The 22,550-nt window shown below is 58.2% G+C and overlaps 1 protein-coding gene across 2 annotated transcripts in view; it reads left to right on the top strand.

The window, feature by feature from the left end:
* Window positions 1-22,550, top strand: part of PHF21B (PHD finger protein 21B) — an 83,281-nt gene that overhangs the window by 52,039 nt on the left and 8,692 nt on the right. For both annotated transcript variants that reach the window (XM_070453495.1, XM_070453496.1), the window contains exons 3-7: window positions 11,763-11,855; window positions 13,009-13,359; window positions 14,081-14,221; window positions 18,024-18,075; window positions 20,336-20,412. In XM_070453495.1, coding sequence (XP_070309596.1) covers window positions 11,763-11,855; window positions 13,009-13,359; window positions 14,081-14,221; window positions 18,024-18,075; window positions 20,336-20,412 — 714 coding nt within the window. The remainder of the gene's footprint in view (window positions 1-11,762; window positions 11,856-13,008; window positions 13,360-14,080; window positions 14,222-18,023; window positions 18,076-20,335; window positions 20,413-22,550) is intronic.

Below are 22,550 nucleotides of genomic sequence, written 5' to 3'. Positions count from 1 at the left end.
GCTGCCGTCTGTGGGGACATGGCCAGCGTGCCCCCCTCCCCGGCTGCCCGCATGCCCACCCCACACCTGTGGTTGCCAGGGCCTTGGGGCTGTTCTTTTCCTGCACTCTCAAGATCACAGCCCCCGATACTTAGTCCACGATGCCATTTAGCGTGTGTATTTCCTACTAAATAGCATAAAATTACACCCTTTCAAGTTAATTAAACCACTTTGCCACGCTGGGGGCTGCTGAAAGGGTGTTTTAAATGTCAGCGCGGAGTAGCCGCGTGTGTTCTCTGGGGCTCTCTGGTTAAGGATGGCCTCCCCCGTGAAGACCTCTGCGTTGGTTAAGTGGCCCCGGGCAGCCCGCCTCGGCCAGCCCCTCGCGGTCGGGGTCACCGGGACCCAGCCTGGCCGGAGCTCCTGGGCTGGCAGCTGATCTCCCCGGGAGCACGCGGTCAACAGCTCCGCCTCTAGGTGGGCGTGTGCAGAGCCTCCCCACAGCACCCGGGCTTCAGGAAACGACTCCCCTCGTGGGGCGTGAGGACGCAGGTTTAGGAAGAGGGGTCTTGTTTTAAAGAACTAGTGTTGCGGTCTCCTGAGAGACCCCAAGGTGTGGCCTCTCTTCCCCCGGGAGCAGCAGTGCTCTGGGGACCGGCCCTCGGAGCCCAGGAGGGAGCAGGATGCTCAGGGCAGGGCGACCAGCGGGTGTGGGTGCCTGTGGGCAGGAGCCCTGAGGCTTGGGCCAGCCGCAGGAGGCATCACCCCGGCCTCTGCGGCACATGGGCCGCTTGCACCCCCTGCCCCTCCAGGAGGCGGCTGGCACGTCTCAAGAGGCGAGAATCCACCCCCAGAGGGCTCCCCGCCTGGCCCACAGCGGGCACCCCGGGTCCTGCCTGCACACAGCAGCTCCGGTTGGCCGGCTACAGCAGCCAAGAGCCCTCCCAGGCTCCCGGTCGGTCTCAGGGAACAGCCAAGCTCTGGGTGGGGGTCCAAGGCCCTGCTCGCACAGGGACACGTGTGCAGTGGTTCATGCACGCGGGCGGCCGGGAGGCTTCCCGTCCTCTGAACATTCCCGTCCGTCCATCCATCCCCTGCAGACCGACCGTTAGCTCTTCCCAGTCTTTCCCATCAAAGGCGCTGACTGGTGCCCGCACTTGTGGGCCCAGTGGCCCCGGGCACGCCCAGACAGGGACCTGCTGACCCTCACTGCATCGGGAGCCCCCGCTGCCCTCCCGCCAGCCCTGTCCCCACACCTGGTCCCTGATGTGCATGTGTGAACCAGGGGACCCATGGCGTGAGTCACACCGGCGGCTCAGTGCCAGGTGCCTCCCAGTGCCCGACCCTCTGCCCAGGAGCAGGGAAGGCGCTTCTCGATGCCCCAGCTGCGGGGGTGAGGACAGGGTGCTTGATGTGACCCAGGCCAGCAGGGGAGTGGAATTTGAGTGCAGGTTGGTTGCCCCCCGCCACCAGTAACTGGAGCTCTGCGTATGTGTTGGGTCCCAGCCGTAGACACGGGATGTGGGCTGGGAGGAGACAGAGGTGGGGGTGCCTTCCCTGGGTTTTCACAGGCACCCGCCCCCCCAAGGCCCCCCGGCGGTCCTGTGTGGGTGAGCTCGGGGTTAGGGGAGGCAGGCCACGGGTTCAGGGGCGCAGATTGGGGCTGGCAGAGCTCGCCTCAGCACAGGGAAGAATGTCTCCGGCATTCCCGACGGTGATGGAGGTGGCAGTCGGATTTTATCTGTGAATAACAAGCTGGTTTTGCACGACTGTGGAAGTGGTGCTTCAGTTACATTGATGTTTATTAGCACCAATGTTGGAACTCCGTTGTTATCTTTGCTCCGCATCACAGCGGTTCCAGAAAGACACAAGGAAAATGGCAAGTTGGGAAGCTGCTTGGCCGCTGCAGAGCAGGCAGTTGGCCACCTTCTCCAGGGTGCTTCTTGGGGGCCTGGGGCTGCCTCTCCCCTTTCAGGTGGGAGCTTCACGGGGAGCAGAAAGCAAGGGCCCCCACTCTGATCAGCTAAGGGCACACTTTCCCGGCCAGGAGGAGGGGCTGGGGAAGCGGATGCTGCCTTCCACGCAGTTCTCGAAGCCCCCGCCGAGAACGGCAAGCGTCCGGAGAGCATCTGGGGTCACGGCTGCCCTGCCCTGACCCCAGGGCCCCCCATGAACCTCCCAGACAAGGTTCATCAAGGTCACAGGGACTGCCCAGACAGAAGGCGCTTCCTCCTCCTGCCGGGAGCCCGGCTCTCAGGCGACTCCTGTTCTGTGTCCACGGCGCTGGCTGGAGCCCAGCCACCCAGTCAGACGGAGGGGACGGACGGACGGATGGACGTGTGCTTATAAACAGGGTAGCCTCCTTCCTCGGGGACCACTGCAGTGCTGGGGTCTGTGCTCCGTAAGGTCGGGCTCTCCCCGCCCAGCCTGAGACCCGCCAGTGGCTGTGTGGGCACCCGGCTCCCAGGCCATGCTTGCCGGCCCCTCCTATGTCCAAACCCTCCCCTCCGGCTCAGAGTCTCAGCTCGGGACTCAGCTCGCAACACAAGGGTGTGTGTGGTCATCTGAGCAGGTGCGATGTGAGGCAGGGGCGGCAGCTCCCAGGATGAAGCCAGCAGACGGGTCTATGGGGACGTTTAGGGGCTCAGGACACGGTGGCCCCAGAAATCCACCCCCGGCCCCCGCAAGACGTCTGGCTTCGCACGTGGCGGCCAAGGGCTCAGGCAGTGGTGAGAGCCGGGTCCCGCCGTAGGCTGGCCGCGTGGCACCAGCCCCCATCTCATCCTTCAGTGTGGGGGGGTGGGGAGGCCCGGCGGAATGTTCTGGCAACTGGGAGGGGAACTGGCAACACCTGCATGGCTCCCTGTAGCCAAAGTGAGCTGCTGCTTCTCTTTCCTGCTGAGTGACGAGGAGACAGAAGCCCCAGCCCAGCGGCTGCCTGAGCCGAGCTTGGACGAAAATGCTGCTGCTTGGACCCAGCGACAAGCCACTCCTGGACACACAACTGTATCCCCAGCCGCTCAGCTTGCAGACCTCTCATGGGCGCTGATTTGGGGCTGAACTTCCGGAAGTTTAGGTGGGGGGTGGCTGAAGGTGGCCAGCGGGGCGGCTGCTTTCCGTGGCTGGAAGTGCAGGCTTTCTCGGAGGAACTGGGATCCGCATCCTGGGGTGACCCTGGGGACACAGAGGACTTTCTCTTAACTCCTCAGCAAAGGGTAAATGCTCTGGGTCAGCAGTGGGGCCACAGTGCCCTGTCCAGTCCCGAGGCCTCGGTGGACCGAGATGCCCCGCGGGCTGCCCTGGGGTGGCGGTGGGTGAGCTGTCTAAGGAGCCGTGTCCACCTTGTTCTCAACAAGGAACACGTCATGTGGGTGTCATTTCTTTAGGAGGGCTCCCCTTTCTAGAGCTCCATCCGCATGTCCATTCATATGGACCTCCACATGGTCTCCATACAGATGCAGAGAAACCCAGCTGTCCTGAGTGTCCCATGGCGGCGGCCTGGGGTGCTTTGGAGACCAGGGGCGCTGAGCTGTGGTCGCCTGACCACTCCGTTCCCTCCCCAGGACCGGGGGGCTGGTTTTGGTGGCTTGATCACCACGGCCGTGCTGGCACTGCCCCCGCACGGAAGGGCCCTGGGACCCACGTGTGTGTTAGTCGCTCAGTCATGTCTGACTCTTTGCGGTCCCGTGAGCTGCCGCCTGCCAGCCTCCTCGGTCCATTGGATTCTCCAGGCAAGAATACACAGGAATGCGTGGCCATTTCTTCTCCAGGGGGTCTTCCTGTCCCTGGGATCGAACCCGGGTCTCCCGCATTCCAGGCAGGTTCTTTACTGTCAGAGCCACCAGCCTGGGACCCACTTGGAGCTCCGACAGTTATCACTCCCGAGTTCTCAGAAGCCTGATGAGAGGGCAAGGCCATGCTCCCATTTCTCTGATGGGGAAACTGAGTCCCAGGTCACCCGGGCAGCCCGTGGGGGGTGGGGGATGGGAGTGCAGGCTGCACCCTCTCCCCAGGAGGCCTTCAGGAGGGACCTGGCCTAGCTGGATGCTCTTGTCCAGGACCTGGGAGCATCCTGTGGGAGCGGCCTTCCTCGGCCCCTCCCATCCCCACGCCCAGCATCTCCTTGGCTGGGTGATCGATTGAGGCCTGAGTCATCCACCGCTCGGCCAGTCATCGTAGCCTCCCGACGGCCTTGCTTCCCGAGTCTGCAGGCGCTCAGGGTCTGGGCGGGGTCAGAGGGCGAGGCGCCATCGTGGCTTCCTGTGTGTCCTGCACCCTGGTGTGGCCCGTCTGGGGCAGGGCAGGGCCCGGCCTTGCTGCAGAGGCTCGTTCCTTCTCTCCTCAGGGCACCATCTGCTCTGGGCCAACAAACCCCAGCAGAGACGTGAGCTTTCTGCTGAGAGTCACGTGGCCTCAGGGAAAAACGCCTCCAGCTTCTGGGCCCGCATTGCTCTGCCAGTGAACTGAGGGGAAACTGCGCGGTGCCCAAGTTCAGACAGTTGCTTCACATCATCCGGTTCTCTCGAGGGAGAGTGCGCACTTTGCAAGTCCCCTGAGCACCAACTTGGAAAGTTTCTCTCCTCCGGGTTCAGACTTTTTAAGGTAGAAAAGCTCCCTGGACCCTGATCCTGCAGCCTCTGAGCGGCGGCCTGTGGCCCTTTGTGCCCAGGGGTTGGGTCCTGACATGCAGGTGGGGGATCAGAGGGCAGGCCTGTCTCTCTGGTGACCGTGGGGAAGAACGGTCACTGCTGTTGGCGCTCCTGGGGTCACTGAGCTCCGCCCCCTCCAGGTGTGGACAGGACCCCAGGGCCCCCCGGGAGCAGGAGGGTCGCGTGTCCGGCAGAAGGCTGTGCAAGACCACACGGGTACTCACACAGCCATCCGCCCCACTGCATCCCCAGGAGCCATTGCCATGGCAACCCCTCCCTGGTGCTGTCACGTGGGAAGGCCCCTCTGTGAGGCCGGCCCTGCCAGTCCTGAGTGGGAATAAGAGGAGTTTAAAAAATAGCTTCTGATGTCCCGAGTGCCACTGGAAGCACGGTTGGGTCACCTCTGGGGCACCTGTCTGAGGGTTGGTGGTTTGGGTTTGGGGGCTAAGGCTGGGGAAAGGCATGTGCCCTGGGGTCTGTAGGAACCTCCCACGCACCCACCCACTGGCCTCCCGAACTCACGCTCCAGGAAAGCCCTCTGTGCGGCTGGCATTGGATTGGAAACGTGTGAACATTTCCAGTTCGGGGGTGGACGCTCACTGCAGGCTTCAGGAGGGGCCACGTGTGGTGTGCTCGGTCCAGGGCTAAGCTTGGTCTGTCCGGCGCCTTCCCGCTCGCTGTGACATGCCAATAGTCCTGGTGGGGGTGGCGGGAGGTTGTCTTTGGTTGGCCATTGTGGAAACTGAGGCACAGAGGGGCTTGGGAGCACCCCCACGGTGCTCAGTCGGAGGTTGAATTCAGGGGCAAGGTCAGGCCTGAGTTGTGTCCTGTGTGTGGAGCAAGTTCTGGAAAAGGGCGTCTGGGTGGGGTCTTAGAGGACGTGAGGCTTAGAGGGTGCACGCCCCTCTCCCCTCAGCCCCACCCTGCGCACACTCTGTCCCGCCTCGGGGCTCGCAGTGACCCCCAGCCCACTCCTGCCCTCCCGCCGCCAGGCAAGAGGACTGGGTTCCCTGACCTGCTGCGCGTCCCGGGGTCACCGCGTGCCCTCGTCCTGGTGCTTTCTGTCCTGCCGGCTGGGACTGCCTGTCCTTGCCGTCACCATGCAGGATGCGGGGCCCTGGGACTTGGAGCTCGGTAGGCCCGTTGGGAAAGCCCCGGGCGGAGGCCCACAAACAGTGCCGGAGACGTGGCTGATGAAGACCAAGGTGGACTCTGGCTGGGGAGCTGCGTGGGGCTGTCCCATCCGGCCCTGGAGACGGGCTGGTCCCCACGGCTGGCTTTCTGTCTTTCTCAGGAACACGTTAATATAGACAGGACGGGGCCACTTCACCACCCCTGGGCCTGTCCGCACCCACACCGAGGGTCCCGCTGGGAGGGCGGCTGGGTGAGGTCTGGCGTCACTCACTCTGGTGCAGGAGCTAGAACCAAGCCCAGGGATCAGGGGTCAGGTTTGCCCCTGGGGTGGTGGGCGCAGGCCCGCCTCGTGGAGCGGGGGCTCTGGGTGTACGGGATTGAAGGATCCTACTCCCTGACCCTCGGCGGCTCCCTGAGTATCTCCTGGCAGGGCCGTCTGACAACGTCCATCGGACGCCTCAGCCAGCTGGTACCTGGGCCAGGCTGGGGCTGGAATCCAGCACCCAGAGGGGTCTCAGCCTGACTGCGGCCTCCCGGAGCCGCCGTCCAGCAGGAGTGCAGAGCTGAAAAGGCCAGTTCTGATCCATCCAGTCAGGGTCTGGGTGAGAGCTTCCCGTCCTGCCCAGCACCCCAGTTCCCAGGCCGTGCAGGCTGCCTGGGGTTCAGTGAGAGCCCCGGATGCAGACTGTCCCCAGACACTCCAGGTCTGTCCCCTGACGCGGAGGAAGAGCTGTTGAAGCGAACACAACAGGAAGCCCGGGACTCCAGGCGCTGGCGTCCTTTTCTGCATCCTCACAGTTTTCACGTTCCTGCACTTGACTCTCGTCGTTGCGGGGGGACGAGTGTGTGTGCCCCATGTGTGAGACGGAGAGACGGATGTTGGAGAGCGGAGCGGGCTTCCGCAGGTCAGCCCAGCCAGAGAGGGGCCTTTGCAGGACTGGCTCTGGGACGAGCTGACCCCGAGGCCATCCCTGCTGGGGTACCAGGCTGTACCTGCCTCCCTCGCTCCCACGCTCGGCGTCCCGGGTCCAGGCACGGACCCGGCCGGGTCTGACCCACTCCCTTCACCTGGCGCTCACAGAGCCAAGCATGCACCAGGCTCTGTGTGGACCCTGGGCCCCCATTCCCGTTAGCCCCCTGCCGCAGAAACTCTCCCCATCATGGACGAGAAGACCAGGCGCAGAGAGCAAGGGGGCCACATGCACCCGAGCCCAGTCTGTCCCCAGCCCTGGTACCGTCAGACACGCCTGTCTGCTGGGCGCCTCCCACCCGCCTCGGCCAGCACCAAGCTTGTCCGAGGTTTCCCAGGCTGCCCCTGGGGACGCCACCGATGCGGGAAAAAACATGAAGTTATCTTTGACTTTTATGGCCCCCTTTCCCCTATTAAAATGCTTAAAGCTGTAACTGTCATCATAAGGAGCTCATTTATCTTGACCAGAGTGCGGCCATAAACTATCCGGGGCTGGTAGAATAGCCTCTGAGGTGATTGTTTCATCTATCGATAAATTCCGACATGGAGCAGAAAGGTCAGTCCCTGCCAGATAAAATGTCTCTTCAGCTTGTTAATTAAAGGTTTATAAGGATGTGGAAGAATGCGCTCTGGGCTAAGCCTTGGAGCGAAGGGGAACAGATACCTGGCGATGGGAGGATGGACTGGGGAGGACAGGGGCTCTGGTGATCCTGGAGGAAACCCGCGGTTCCCGGAAACCTGCTCAGCAGCCTTTTTGATTAACTCCTCCCCAAAGGCTAGGACTTCAGGCTTTGACTTAGGGAGTCAGCTGTGCCTCTTCTGCCCCCCTGGCACACAGGGCACCCTGCAGAATGCTCCCTAAAGAGTCAACAGGCACTCTGAGTCCCAGGCAGTGGCATCAATGCCCTCGGTTGGAGTCAGGCAGTATTGTAGTTCGTGGATTCAGCGAGTGGATGATTATTCTGTGATCATTCCGCAGGTGTTCACTGTTTCCCCCGTGGCGGGCCATGTTTCTTTTTTGGTCACCGAGTATTTGAGAGTGAGGTCAAAGTAAAGCTCCCCCGTCGCCCCCACCCTCTGAGTCACCCCAAGCTCGGGGGCTCTGCCCCTCCAGCCTCTGCCCACGCCTCTCCTCGTGGTCCCTCCCTTCTCCTCCCTGGCTGTGAGTTTCTCTGCGTGGACAGAAGTCACCGGCGTGTCTCAGGTCAGGAGAGACGGCTAAGCACCGACCTGCCCTGAAGGCGTAGGACCACGGATGGTGGTGCGTGCAAGACGCACGGACACAGGGCAGAAGAGGAACCCAGAGGGGAATTCACATGGAAACACAGGACGCATGAGCCCAAGTGGGCGCCAGAGAATCAAGTAGCTGGTGCAGTAGCACACCCAGAGTCGGACGCAACCCTCACGCCTTTCCATGCAGATACGCAAGGACTGGAAAAACATACAGATGGCGTGCAACACTCGCCTGGAGGGCTTGTTCGGGGATCGCAGCCAGAAGGGAGTCCCCGGGGAAAGCAGCGTTGTGCCTGTTCTCTGGCTTCTGTGGGTGCTGGGCATGGATTTGCCCTTGCGGTCCTGCGGCCCCGGGGTCTTCTGTGCAGGAACCCCTGCTTCCAGGGTGCAGCACGGCCCCACCCATGGATGGAGCCAAGTGCCCATGTGGGCCTTTTGCCACAGAACCTGCTGGAGGGACAGGCTGGTTTCTTCTCGGCCTGCAGTCCCCAGGTTGGCAGAATCGCCTGGGAGTTTATTTAATCGAATGGTGCTCCCTTGGTGCCTGCTGCTCACCTGTGCAGCTCTGGGCCGGGGACCGGGGGTTGACAGCAGACAGGTCACTGGTGATGCTGGATGCAGCAGCAGGTCCAGGGGTGATGCTGGATGCAGCCGCAGGTCCAGGGGTGATGCTGGATGCAGCAGCAGGTCCAGGGGCACCGCCTCCTACATACATCCCTTAGCAAAAGGCGGGCAGAATCTTTAAAACACGGGCATTGGGCAGGGCTCACTACACTGTGCTGGAAAGGGGAAAACGGCGTGGTGGATTGAGACACTTCCTCAGAGTGACCGTGTTTGCTTGGACGCTTTCTGCATTGCATATAAAGCTCTATTCCAGCAACTGTCCATGGTGAATTTCCAGCTAAATGTGGATAATTTGGCTCCATGCAGAGAGGAAGGCAGCTGGCTGGAAGGGCATGAACCTCAGTGCTTTGTCCACTTGGGGCAGGTTGGAAATTCCAGAGGAGGGAGGGACCACCCCACCGTAACCAGGAGAAGCAGCTCTGTGGGTTGCGGGGCCTCTGTCATCTCATCGGGGAAGGATGATACTCCTTCCAGGGACAGAGAGCTTTAAGGGGGAAATAGGGAGGGAGTTTATTTTTAGACACTTTGTTAGAATAATATATACAATAAAGTGTTATATTTAAAAAGTTCAAGATGTTTGACATAGGTGTCCATCTGTGAAACCACCACTAGAATCAAGATGTTTGACATAGACATCCATCTGTGAGACCACCACTAGAATCAAGATAGAAAACACACCCTTGACCCTCAAACGTTTCCCTAGGCCTTTGTAGTCCCTTCCTTTCATTCTCCCATCTCGAATTTCATGTAAATGACATCATACAATAATATGTATCCCCTTTTCTGACTGGCTCCTTTCATCCAGCAAAACCGCTTTGAGACTTACCCGTGCTGTGCATATCAGTTGCTCATTCCTCATTCCTTTTTCATTGCTGAGTAATATTCCGTTGGGTGGATATGCCACAGCTTGCTCATCTGTGGATCCATTGTGGACCCGTGATGAACATCTGGGCTGTCTCCAGTAGAGCTTCTGGGAACGTTCCTGAACAAGCCTCTCTATGGACATGTGCTTTCATTTCCCTTGAGTAATGTCTAGAGGCAGAATGCTTTAGTTGGGACTGCTACAACAAAAACACCATCAACTTGGGGCTTAAACAACAGACGTGTATTTCTCAGAGTTCTGGAGGCTGGGAAGTCCCAGATCAAGGTGCTGGCTGATCTGGTTTGCAGTGCAAACCCTCTTCCTGATTTGTAGATGGATGCTACCTTTGTCCATTTTGGCTGTTAGAACAAAATGCCACAGACTGCGTGGTTATTGTACACAGAAACTTACTGGGACTTCCTTGGCGGTCCAGTGGTTAAGACTCTGCCCTTCCAATGTGGGAGGCTTGCGTTCCATCCCTGGTCAGGGAAGTAAGATCCCACATGATACACAGTGCAGCCAAAACTGGAAGGAAAAAAAAATGTTTTTATGAATGAGTATTAAACTTTATCAAGTGCCTTTGAGACATCCAGCAGAGATGATATTTTAAAAAAAGAAAGAAAAGCTTATTGCTCACAGTTCTAGAGGCTGGTAGTTGGAAATCAGAGTGCCAGCATGGCCAGGTGAGGGCTTTTTCCAGCTTCAGACTTCTCCCCTGGGGGGAGGGGCTAGAGTCGCTGCAGCCTCTTTTATAGGCATGGATCCCATTCATTTCATCAGGAATCCTCCCTCCTGGCTGAAGCGCCTCCCAAAGGCCTTACCTTCTAACACCATCACTTCGAGCTTTAGAATTCGAACAAGTGAATTTTAAGGGGATGCTAATATTCAAAGGTCTTCCTTGGTGTCTCAGACAGTAAAGAATCCACCTGCAATGCAGGAGACAGGGGTTCGATCCCTGGGTTGAGAAGGCCCCTGGAGAAGGAAATAGCTATCGACTCCCATATTCTCGCCTAGAGAATCCCATGAACAGAGGAGCCTGCCAGGCTTCAGTCCATGGGGTCGCAAATAGTCAGATACAGACTGAGTGACTAACACTTTCACTTTAAACATTCAAGCCACTGCAGACTCCTTGCAGTGTCCTCACGTGGCAGAGAGGGGAAGGAAACCCTCTCAAATCTCTCCTTACGAGGGCACTAATTCTGGAGCACTTATCTAGACCATCTCAATTCCTGAAACTGAGGGGGAGGGAGGGAATGAAGCCTTTTAAAAAGTTATTTCAATTGTTATTTACAATTAGTTTTATGTTGTGACATCTAATTCAAGGCTAGGTTTAGGAAAGAAGCGAGGTCTCTCGTTGTGTCTGTCTGAAGGGCTTCCCAGGCGGCTCAGTGGTAAAGTATCTGCCTGACAATGCAGGAGACGCAGGAGGTGTGGGTTTGATCCCCGGGTTGGAAAGATCCCCTGGAGGTGGTGATCACAACCCTCTCCAGTGTTCCTCCCTGGAGAATCCCATGGACAGAGGAGCCTGGCGGGCTGTAGTCCCGGGGGTCACAGAGTCAGGTGTGACTGACCGAGCATGCACAATCCCATCGAGAGGGCTCCACGTTCATGACCTGGTCACTCACAAAGACTCCATCCGTGAAAGCATCATGCTGAGGATTAGTGTTTCGACACGCACGTTCTGGGGGACACCAACATTCAGTACATAGCAATACACATATACTTAACTTTTTATGAAACTGCCAAGCTGTCCCAGTGTGGTTACACCAGTTTATGTTCCCAAGAGAGGTGGACGGACTGCTCCACATCCTCACCAGCCCTGGACGCGGTCAGCTCTTCTTATCGTCGCCCTCTGAATGGGTGTGTAGTGGTATCTTACTATCGTTTAATTCACATTTCTCTAGTAATTCATGGTATTTAGTATCTTTTCATTAGCTTAACTTATTTGCCATCAGCATATCGCTTCAGTGATCTGTTCTGTTCGAATCAGTTTTTAACTGGGTTGTTTGTTTTCTGATTAGTGGATTTTGGCAGTTCTTTTATATATTCTGTGTACCGGTCTTTTTATCAGATAGGTGATTGGCAAAGTGTTTTTTTCCCCTTGTCCGTGGCTCATTTTTTCATTCTCTTAATAACTGTCTTTCCAACTTCAGTTGTTTTTGAAGTTCAGTTGATTAATTTCTTCTTACGTGGACTGTATCTTTCGTGTTGTATCCAAGACCCTGTGCCTGACCCACAGCCCCCCAAATTTCCTCCCGTGCTGCGTCCCAGCACCCCGTCCCTCCTGAGCCCGCCCTCCGCTGTCTTCCAGGCTTTGGGAACCATCACTGCAGTGCCTGTCACCGGTCCTCAGGTCAGCTCCTTGCAGAGGTTGGCCGGGCAAGGAGCAGCAGTGCTACCTCAGGTGAGCGGCCTGCAGTGGGCCCTGGGGTGTCTGTCTGTCTGTCTGTCCACAGCCCCTCAGCACTGAGGTTTTAGGTGCAACCACAAGGGAGTCCCTTTCCTCTCGTGCCTCCTCAGCCCACCCTCCAGAGCAGACGTTTGGACTAGACCCCACTTTTCACACACGGAAGAACTGAGAAATCAGTTTAGTGGGTCATGACTAGGATTTTTTTTTAATGGAATCAACTATGCTTGACTAGAACAGAGCAGACGCATCAGAAGCACTGTTTTGTGGGCAGAGTTTGTTTCCAGACTGGATCACGATGTAATGAAGACTCTTGAGCATGGACCACGGCGTGAGGCGCTCTGGACCAGCAGGTGCATTTGGGAGACACTGGGCCAGGAGCCCCCGGCTCCAGTCTGGGGCCCCCAAGACTGGACTCTGCAGTTTGGACGAGTCGACTGACCTGTAACCTTCCTGGGCAGAGTCTCCTCTTCTGCAGAGGGGGTGCCGGTGCCTCTCTGGCCTTGAGGGCTGAATTGGGACACAGTAGCCTTTGTAGCTGGGCCAGGTCTGGAGCAGAAGCCTGCTGATGGGGACTCAGCTTAGTGGGGCACCTGCTGCTGAGCTGCGAGGGGCTGCCAGCTGCCCAGGTGATGCCAGCTCCTGGCTGTCCTGGGGCTGCAGGCTGCACAGATGCCCTCAGCCGGAGCCCAGTGAGGGGCAGGGGCCCGGCCCTCTTGTCCTCGTGGCAGTCCCTCTGAATGCCCGCCTGTGCTGAATTCACCGGGATCTTGTCCCTATCACGCTCGGATTCCAGGAGGGGGACAGACAAGGAGTCAAGACGCTGTGAACCCAGAGCGATTGGCCTGAGTCAGGAGGATTCCCGGGGTGCTGTGGGAATAGCACCTCATAGCCTGCCTGAAGGTCAGGGCGGGCTTCCTGGAGGAGGTGGTGCCGGAAGCAGGTCCCAGGTCTCTACACCGCCATCCTGTCTCCTCTAACACTGGGGTCCCTGAGCCAGGTCATGTCCCTGCCCCTGCTCTGGAGTCTTCCCCAAGTTCTGGCTATGCTCAGGACTGCTCTTCAGCCGGGCCTGTCAGCACCCCTGTGCTGTCTGTCTGACCGTGTGTGTCTGTCTGTCTGACCATGTCCCTGTCCCTCCCTTCCCCAGGTTAGGCCAAAGACTCTGATCCCAGACAGCCTCCCCGTCACCCCAGGCCGGGACCGGCCACCCAAGCAGCCCCCAACATTCCAGAAGGCCACCGTGGTCAGTATCAAGAACCCCAGCCCCGCGCTCCCCACCGCCAACAACACCGTGAGCCATGTGCCAGCGTCCAGCAGCCAGCCCCGGGCCCTGCCCGAGCCCGCCACCGTCAGCTCTCCTCTGAGCGGCGCCGGGGTGGCCTACGCCATCATCTCCACCGCCCCCAGCAATGCCGCGGCCATGGCCCCCAGCACCGCCGTGTCCGTGGTCAGCGACAGTGTCAAAGTCCAGCCCCTCCTCATCAGCGCGGACAACAAGGTGAGGGTGGGCTCCCCGCGGGGCCAGTTGACGGGGGGCCGGGCAGCGTGAGTGACCGGACGGCGGAATGATCAGTGGCCGAGCGAATGGATGGAGTGAGAGCGGAGGGGTGAAGGAACAGTGAGACTGAAGCAATCAGTAAGGGAATGAATGGGGGTGGGGTTAAAATTGAATGAACGAGGCGGTGGTAGGATGAATGGTGTATGAATGAGGGATCGAGTGAATGAATCGGTGCGGGAAGAAGGTGGGGTGCAAGGGAGTGAATACGTGAGTGGAAGACTGTGTGGCTCGGGGCTTTCCAGGTGGTGCGGGGGGCACGGGTTCGATCCCTGGTCGGAATCTAAGATCCCGCATGCCTTGCGGTGTGCACACCCCCCCCAAAAAAGGGAAAAGAAGACCGTGTGGCTGAATGAATCAATACTCATGGGAAAAGAATAATGCCTCGACGGATGAAGTATTTCATTCATTGGAATGATTAACTAGCTAATAAAATGTGTGGCTGAGTGGGTGGCTGGGAGAGTCCCTGCTGATGGAGGGAGGGAGTCGAGGACTTTCTAGGCTCCGGTTGCCGCCTCTGTGATTCCCCCCTCCTCATTCCTCTATGATCCTGCAATTCCAGGCCCCGTTCCCAAAGTGGGTGGACACACCTGGCCCCCATTTCTGCAGCCCTGCCCACAGGGGCCCCTCCAGCTCCCCCTCACCCCTCCACCCCGTCTTCCAGGTCATCATCATTCAGTCTCAAGTGCAGCCGCAGCCTGAGAACACCGCGGAGTCGCGGGCGCCCACGGAGGAGCCGTCTCGGGGGTCTCAGGCCAGCCACAAGAGGAAGGAGGAGCGGCCCCCGAGCCAGGAGAACCCCGAGGTGGGTGGCGGTGGCCTGGGGGCCGCTGTAGGACGTGCCCCCAGGGGCTGGGGCGGGAACTGGCCCCAGGAGCTGAGGTCCCGCTGTTTCATGTCCCAGTCTTGCCGGCTGAGGGGCCGTGTGGGGCAGTGGTGAGCTCCGACCCTGGACCAGTCTGCCTGGCTTGGCCTCCCAGCCCGGGAGTGCTGTGGGCGGAGGGCATCACATCTGTTTCCTCATCTGTGAGATGGGAGGGGTGAGTCTGCCTTCCCGGCAGCGTTGTTGGGAGGATCCCACAGTCCGTGTCCACTGAGGTCCTGGAAGCATGTCTGGGCGCTTCTGGCTGTCACCCCACACCCCCGAGCCTGGCTGTTCCCGCATCACGTCCCCCTGTCCTCAGGACCCCCCGTCCAGGGGACAGCCCTGCTCTTGGCAGCACGTGACCCTGAAGCAGTCCTGCTCCTCCCTCCACCCCACTGTTTACCGAATGACTGAAGGCAGCCCAGGAGGACCCTGCAGGCCTTAGAAGTCAGCTGTTTATTGAACTTCTGGTCACAGCAGATGGCGTCCTTGTGCTCCTGCTGGCATCCTCAGCCATCCTGGGCCAGAATCACCCCCTCCGGGCGTGTTTCCTTGTGACTGCCCCTGCCTGGCCCCCGTTCCTCTCCCTACGGACTGTGTTGTCTTACAAGATCACCTTCAGAAACCATCTCCTCCAGGCAGCCTTCCCTGACCACCTACCACCAGCAGACCCCTCTGGGCTCCTCCAGCTCCTTGTGGTTCTTTTTATCAGAGCGCTGACATCTAAAGAAGTCGTTCATCCATTCATCCAGTCATCTGTTTGTCAATTACATCTCAGCCTTTGCTGCAAGCCAGGCTCTGGGCTGAGGGTGGGGGCAGTGAGACAGGGCAGACGTAGTTAGTCTGAGCACGAGGGACGCTCACTCCTACCGCCAGACACAGGCACGGCCATTCGGACTTGAACCTGGGTTAGAATAAATGGCCGGTGTTGTCAGAGAATTACAAGTTCTGAGCTGTGGGAGATCCAGGGAGAAGGAGGGCTTCCCAGGTGGCGCTAGCGGTAAACAGCCTTCCTGCCAATGATGAGAAATCAAGAACTGCAAGTTCGATCCCTGGGTGGGGAAGATCCCCAGGAGGAGGGCATGGCAACCCACTCCAGTATTCTTGCGTGGAGAGTCCCATGGACAGAGGAGCCTGGCGGGCTACAGTCTGTGGGATCGCAGAGTCAGACACGACTGAAGCGACTTAACACACAGGGAGAGGGAGAAGGCCTTGGAGGGGAGGGGTGTGATCACCGGGCTGGGAACAGATAGGGTTTCGGGGGAAGAACGAGTGGCAGGGGGATGGCATGTCAGCTGGAGGGCACTGCCCAGGCAGTCACGTGGACATGCGGAAAGGACTCAGCACACCCTGGAAAATCAGCCAGTCTCTTTGGACTCTGGGTAGCACATGTGGGTGAGAATTTCTGAGAATGTTCTTCAGTCACTCAGTTGTGTCTGACTCTTTGCGACCCCATGGACTGCAGCAGGCCAGGCTTCCCTGTCCCTCTCTATCTCCTGGAGTTTGCTCAAACTCATGTCCACTGAGCCAATGATGCTACAGAGAACTTCTCGACATGGGGTTAAAGATGGACGTCGGAGGCTGATTCTGGAAGACCCGGATGCAGGTGGCCAAGGAGGAACTTCATTCCTTGGGTAGTAGGGAGCCATGGAATGTCTTTGAGCAGGAGAGTGACTTGGTTATCATCCTGGGACACACCCAGAAAGCCTGTTGGGAATTGGTAGAGTGGACTCCTCACCACGGTTGAGATGCAGCCAGTCTGCTCTGAGGCTGCAGGCCCAATCTTGTCTTGAGAAAAACAGTCCGTTCTGTTTGGTGGCAGTGAATGAGCACCTACTGTATGCGAGGTGGGGCTGAAGGGCCGGGTCACAGCTCAAGTTCCCATGAGCACCCTTCTGTCCTCCGATGGGTTCTCTGCCTCCTTCATATTCAGAAAGGTTTTCTGGGTGGCATCGCTTTGTTCTTTCAAAGTATATCTTAGTCAATTATTGTGCATTTATACAATTAGTATAATTACATCTAACTACATAATTAGCGTAAATACATGTAATGACTTAAATAGAACTTGCAATTACAACACGTCCTGGTATAAAAATCCTTATTAAAATTGCTTTTAGAAGAAGGCTGGAGCCGTTGTGTTGCACAGACGCAGGCTTCCCAGAGGCCTTTGAACCTGTTTGTGAAGAACCTAAGTCAAGAGTGCTGGAGGCCAGAGCAGCAGCTGCCCCAGAAATGTCCCTGGATGCGCCAGTCATGGACTCAGGGGGCCAGGGGTGGGCGTGGATTGGGGCTAAAGAGACACCGACCGGGGCTGGTAAGGCTCAGCTGTGGGGTGGCTTCCAGGGCAGTGGCTGTTGAGGTCCCAGTGTCTGCACGCCCCGCACGCACAGTCTTTGGAGCCCACGGCTGCCTGTGAGGTGAGCTGGGCTCGGGCACATGACGCAACAGCATCCACACGAGCATGGAAGGGACCCGGGGCAGTAACACCCCGCTTCCCTGCCGAGTGACCCTCCATCACTAACCATGCTTACTCGCCTGCTCGCCCGCATCCTCCCAGCTGCTCTGCTAGGTGGATGGGGCAGAAATGACAGAGTTCACCATACAGATGAGGAGACGGGCTCAGAGAGGTCGGCGTGTCCGCGGTCACCCGGCTGTGCGCTCAGCCGGGACGGACCCTGGACGCCCGGCTCCTGCCCCAGGCTCGGCCGGTTCCATCCTGTCCCAGAGTCCCTGGCTTCCTCGGGACAGAGCCTGGCCTTTTCTGTGCTACTCATTTCCCTGGCCCTGGGCAGCATCTGACCAAACTGGTCACTCTTAGATTAGTCTGTGCCCCATGGAATGGCAGCTAGAGCAGGAGTTCTGGCCCTGTTCCAGCCTGGCCCCAGCCCTGGCCAAACCCTAGTCACAGCCACAGTCCTGGCCATAGACACAATCTCAGCGGACCACAGCCCTGGCCACAACCCCAGCCCCAGCCCAAACCACACCCCAGGCCACACCCCCAGCCCCAGCCGCGGCCACACCCTCTGCTGCAGCCTAGGCCACACCCCCAGCCACAGCCATGGCCACACCCCCAGCCACAGCCATGGCCACACCCCCAGCCACAGCCATGGCCACACCCCCAGCCGCAGCTGGGCCACCTGTCCGGGCAAGACCCATGCACTTGGATGCTCCTTCCTTCCCTGCCACTCCTGCTGCCACAGCCCCCGTCCCTGCCTCCCCTCTGCTCAGGCTCCCAGCCCCTAGACAGTTCTTCTCTGCAGCCAGAAGGATCTTTCTACAATTCACCAGAAATAGCAAAGTCACCCCCCCTTGTTTTTAAAAGTGTTTTCCAGCTTTGTCGAGATGTAATTGGCATATAACCTTGCATAAGTTTAAGTGCACAACATAATGATTTGAGATATGTATATATTGCAACAGGAGCACCACAGTAACTGCAGTTAGCATATCCATTGTTACCTCCACGGTTATTTACTTTTGTGTGATGAGCACTTAGTTTTCAAATCTAATCTCAGCAGCCTTCACATTTATAGTAGGGTACTGTTAGCTTTAGTCACAAGTACATTATTTATTGTAAAACTGGAAATTTGTAGTTTGTGATCACCATCACAGCCCAGAGGAGCGAAGGAGACAGGATGACTTATGTCTTGTGGGATCCTGGAAGAGCGAAAGAGCATTAGATAAAAACTAAGGAAACCCCCAAATAGAAAAGCTGGGCTAACCGTTCTCTGTTGCCTTCCCTCAGAAAATCGCCTTCATGGTTGCGCTGGGCCTGGTGACGACGGAACACCTGGAAGGTGAGGACCCTCGCGGTGGGGCTGGGCCTGACTGCGGGGTGGGTGGGTCAGCTGGCTGACTTGGCATCAGACGGAAGCAGTGGGTCTCAGGTTCCCTGTCAGAAGTGACCCACCTTCTGCGAGGTCGGTGCCGAGTGCCTGGCTGTCATCACCGAGACCAAGGAGCCCAGCTGCTCTCCCGGCTTGACTCTGGACAGAACCCTCTGTGTGTCATTGGAGGGACTTTGTGTGTTCGCTGCCCCCCAGTTGGAGGCAGCACCATGAAGTGATAAGATCGGGGTGCTCAGCTGTGCCATGACTGACAGCTCAAGCTTGGGCAAGTCACCCAGCTCCCCTGGGCCTTAGTTTCTCCATCTATAAAATGGGATAATAGCCAACTCTTCCTCCTGGGATTCTTGCATAGAACCAAGAGGAGCAGCAGCCACCTCCCCTTCTGTCAAGTTGGCCTGTGGGCTCTTGTCCACCCCCAGACTGGTTGGTGGAAATCAGCACATTGAGTAGACAGGTCAGCATGACACTTACAGGTGCTGTTTGACTCTACCGATGAGAGCAGCTACAGATGAGCTCTGGGCATCGTCATAGAATCTCGGGGCCTAGGAAGCAGAAAACCAACCTTCTCGTGGCATGTGTGGGGAAGCGGAGGCCAGAGAAGTTGATTCACTTGCTCAGGGTCACACAACTAGTCACTGTCAGGCCCAGGATGGCATCCAGGTCTCCTGACTCGCAACCCAGAGTGTTTTTCCACAATTCCAACCTCACTGCTAAAGACATTTTATAAAGTGAGAACACCCCTACACCCCAGGGAGACCTGGATTCAGGAAGGAAAACTAGATTGCTCTTCCTTCTTAAAATTGAGGGACGGAAGGGAGTGAACTGAATACCCCAGTGCCCGAGGCACTAACCAGCTCTCATCTCGGGAAGTTTCTCTCCAGGACAGCACATGAAGCCAGGGGGAGGGAAGGGCCTTGGTGAGGTCACCCCGTGCCCGGCCGAGTCTAGGTGGGTGGGTCCAGGCCTTTCCACGGCAGCTGGGGTGTAGGTGGTGGGAAGGGACAGGGGCATGGCCCCGCCACTGAGATACCCTGCTACATGGACCTGACCCCAGTGGGAATGTCCCATCCGAGGACCCCTCCTCTCATGCCCCCATTGCCTTCTTGGAAGGAATTCTGTCAATGTCTGAATCCACCTGCTTGAACTTGAGTGTAGGGAATCCGACTGTGAGTGGCGGCCTTTGAGAGCTGTTTCTGCTCTGTCTTTGGGGCCGTGGAGGCAGCCTGGGCCAGTGGAATTAGCCCCAACAGTCATGTCGGAAGTCCTGTGTTCAAGTCCTGGCCTTGCTGCTTAGAGCTGGGCGACCTTGCGCCAACTCCTTCCCCACTCGGAACCTCAGTCTCTTCATCTATGACATGAGGAAAACCACTTCCTCGGACTTTGCAGGGTTGTCGTGACGACTGAGCTAAAAGCCCTCTGCAAATCTATTTGCGAGTGTTATAATTTGTATAAACAGTCCTCATTTTGCAAACTCTGCTCCCTCCTGCCTATGATACCCCAAATATTTGTGTGTGTGTTTATTTGGACCCTAACTTGTTCCGCAGAGGGTCTGAGATGCCTTATGGGACACACACGAATAATATTGGGACAGTTTCAAAGGAGAAATCAGATCCGAGAAACAAAGACTAGGATATAAAGTCAAAATAGCTACAGACAGAGAGACAGGGCACACCTGGCAGTCAGAGCAAAAGGGAGAAAGAAAAAGGGAGGGAAAACCCAGTTCTCAAACTGCAGGAGGCTCACCATGCCAGGCCCCACAGGGAGGACCGTGTTTATTGTCAAGAGGGCTGGGCTGGCTGAACTGAGCGGGCACCTGCCTTCCCAGGAGCCCTCAGCCTCACTCTGAAGCTCAGTCTGGTCACAGTCTGACCATCAGGCACCGGCTGTCCTAAGGGTCCCAAGAGAGACGTCCCCAGGCCAGAGTATGGTTCTGGAGAATGGCACATGGGGCTGTGCTGAGAGCGGGTGCCTGGACTCTGGGCATCCCCCACCCTCCGCCCAGTCCGGCCTTCGTCCTGAGGCCAGCAGCTCTGTGCTGCCTCAGAGCGAACAATTCCAGAGCCCCCAGCCCACTCAGGGCCACTCTGGGGCCCAGATGCTGGGCAGAGAGGCTATGGGGTAGAAGGCGGTGCCCAGGGTTCGTAGAGGAAGCATCCAGGGTTCCCAGGGCAGGGAGACTGCCATAACCGCTGCATCTGGGCCTTTCCAGAGATCCAGAGCAAACGCCAGGAGCGAAAGCGGAGAAGCACAGCCAACCCTGCCTACAGCGGCCTCCTGGAGACAGAGGTGAGGGGCCCGCCACCCGCACACCTGGCAAGGGGTTGGGGGGGAGGCTCCCCGGGGCCGGCCTCCTCACCTGCCCCTCCAGATTAGAGCTCAGGGCGTACAGTGAACAGCCCTGACCTCCTGGGTTCAGAATCTGGTGAGAGACAGGCAGAGGACCGCTGTGTCAGTAGCTTCTCAGGCGGGCTGCCCCCGGGCTGGGGCTGGATGCGGATGGCGGCCGGCTCCCTTTCTTCGTCCTGATGATCCGGCATGAGGTCTGGTTGCAGGCAGTGCTGGCCCCTGGTCCTCCTGGGACCCCTCGGGCCCAACCGGAGCCCGGCCAGCTCAGCCCAAGCTCCTGACTCAAGAGAGACCACAAAGAGGAGGGCCTGGGCGGAGACTGGGGAGAAGGGTTGGCTGGAGGAGGGGAGGGAGTGGCCGTGACTTCACTGAGTTCCCTCTGTGGGCAAGGAGAGACTGGGCCTAGCATGCCCGCCTTCCCCTCCCCCTGAGCCCCAGTTCCCTTCACGTAGCTCTGACTGCTTCTCCATGATGGGCAGTGTGCACTCCCCTCCGATAGCTGAAACTGGTCAAATAGGGTGTGACAGTTAACTCCAAGGGAGGGAATGCCCCCTTCATCCAAATCACATCCAACACACCACCCACCCCCAACCCGAGGTCGGCTGCAGCCCTACTAGGAGGTGATGAGAGTCACCAAACGCCAGTCGGTGATGCCGTTTAAGGACGCAGCCCAGGGAGCACCCGGCCCCTCCCAGCATCGCGTTCCCAGGTAGCAGCTGAATCCAAAATGGGATCGCCTTGCCCGTGCACATCAGAGTCCAGAATTCTCAACTTGAATCCAGATGTCATCTCCTAGAAACCAGGTCTGCTGGGGCTGCAGATGCTCTGGGCTTTCCTGCAAAAAACGCCCTGGAATCTTGCCCTGAAACGGAAGCTGTTTCATGAGGGCCCTGGAGTCGGGTGGCCCCCCTGAAGTGGAGCCAAGTTTGCAGAGCCCCAGGCCCTGGCACACTGGGGAGGCCAGTGAAGCCCTGTGGGGCCCGGAGGAGGACAGGAAGATGCTGCGCTTGCTTCCCTCGGGGAATTCTTGAGTTGGGGCCAGTTGTCCCACATCTGCAGCTCACAAGCTGGACCTCACCGGGAGGGGACGCCCATGGGTGCCCTGTGGGGAGAGCACCCTGTGTCTCTGTCGCCTGCTCCCCAGCCCACCTGCCTGTCCTCGCTGGTACCTTCCCGACTCCCGCTCAGCACACACGCATGTTCACACCCGCTCACTTCCTCCCTGACTTGCTGAGCACGCTGTGTCCTGAGACAGTGCCCTGAGCACTGGTCCCCATTTATGAGAGGCACCAAGCTGTTCCTCCATCTCCAGCCACAGAAACGGCGTGTCCTCTATGCAGGACGGGCACCGTCCCCTTGGTTGTGCTCATGATGGATGCGCCCCCTGCTCTGGGGGCCAGGCCATAACCTCGTCTCCGAAGTCTGTGGCCTTGACTTTTCCGGTCATTTTCTTGACCGGAAATGACCTGTTTAGTGAATCTGGAGCTGATGCAAAGCCCTGTGACCTTGAGCGCTGACACACATGTGGCTCTGTGGATCTCTCTCGACCTGAACGCAGCCCAAACATGTTGAGAGAGACGGATTTACCACCCATCATTCAAGTCTACAGCCATCATCTTGCCACAGCCAAAGCCGCCTTGAACCACCAAGGTCTTAACCCACATGGCCTGTCGTTGCTAAAGCCCAGGACTGAAGTTACCTTATGGAATGTACTGGAAACTTCTTCCGTTTACATGTGATGAGCCAAGGGCCACTCTTTGTTGTCAGCTTCCTGGATGTCATGCTAAGAAGTGGGGTTTGGGGAGCCAGTCCCTCTTGTGCCTCGTTTCGCCACCTGAGCCTAGAACCTGCTGAGAAAGAAGGCTCAGGAGGCAGACGGATGGACGGCCAGATGTCCGCTTCATTACTGATTTGCCCCACCTGGATATCTCTAGCCGTCCTTCCTGAAAGAGGCAGGAGTGATCACGGGAGCCGCGATGGCCCTGTTGGGCAGAGCCTTTGCTGGCTTTTGCCCTGGCTGACCTGCCTCTCCCCTCCCCCACACTCACGTTTGTCCCCGTTTCTGCCCCTGGTCTCGG

Source organism: Odocoileus virginianus, chromosome 23, assembly GCF_023699985.2.
Source record: "Odocoileus virginianus isolate 20LAN1187 ecotype Illinois chromosome 23, Ovbor_1.2, whole genome shotgun sequence".
Classification (NCBI taxonomy): domain Eukaryota; kingdom Metazoa; phylum Chordata; class Mammalia; order Artiodactyla; family Cervidae; genus Odocoileus; species Odocoileus virginianus.
Note: the sequence above shows the minus strand (reverse complement) of the source record. Positions and strands in the feature narration are given on the sequence as shown.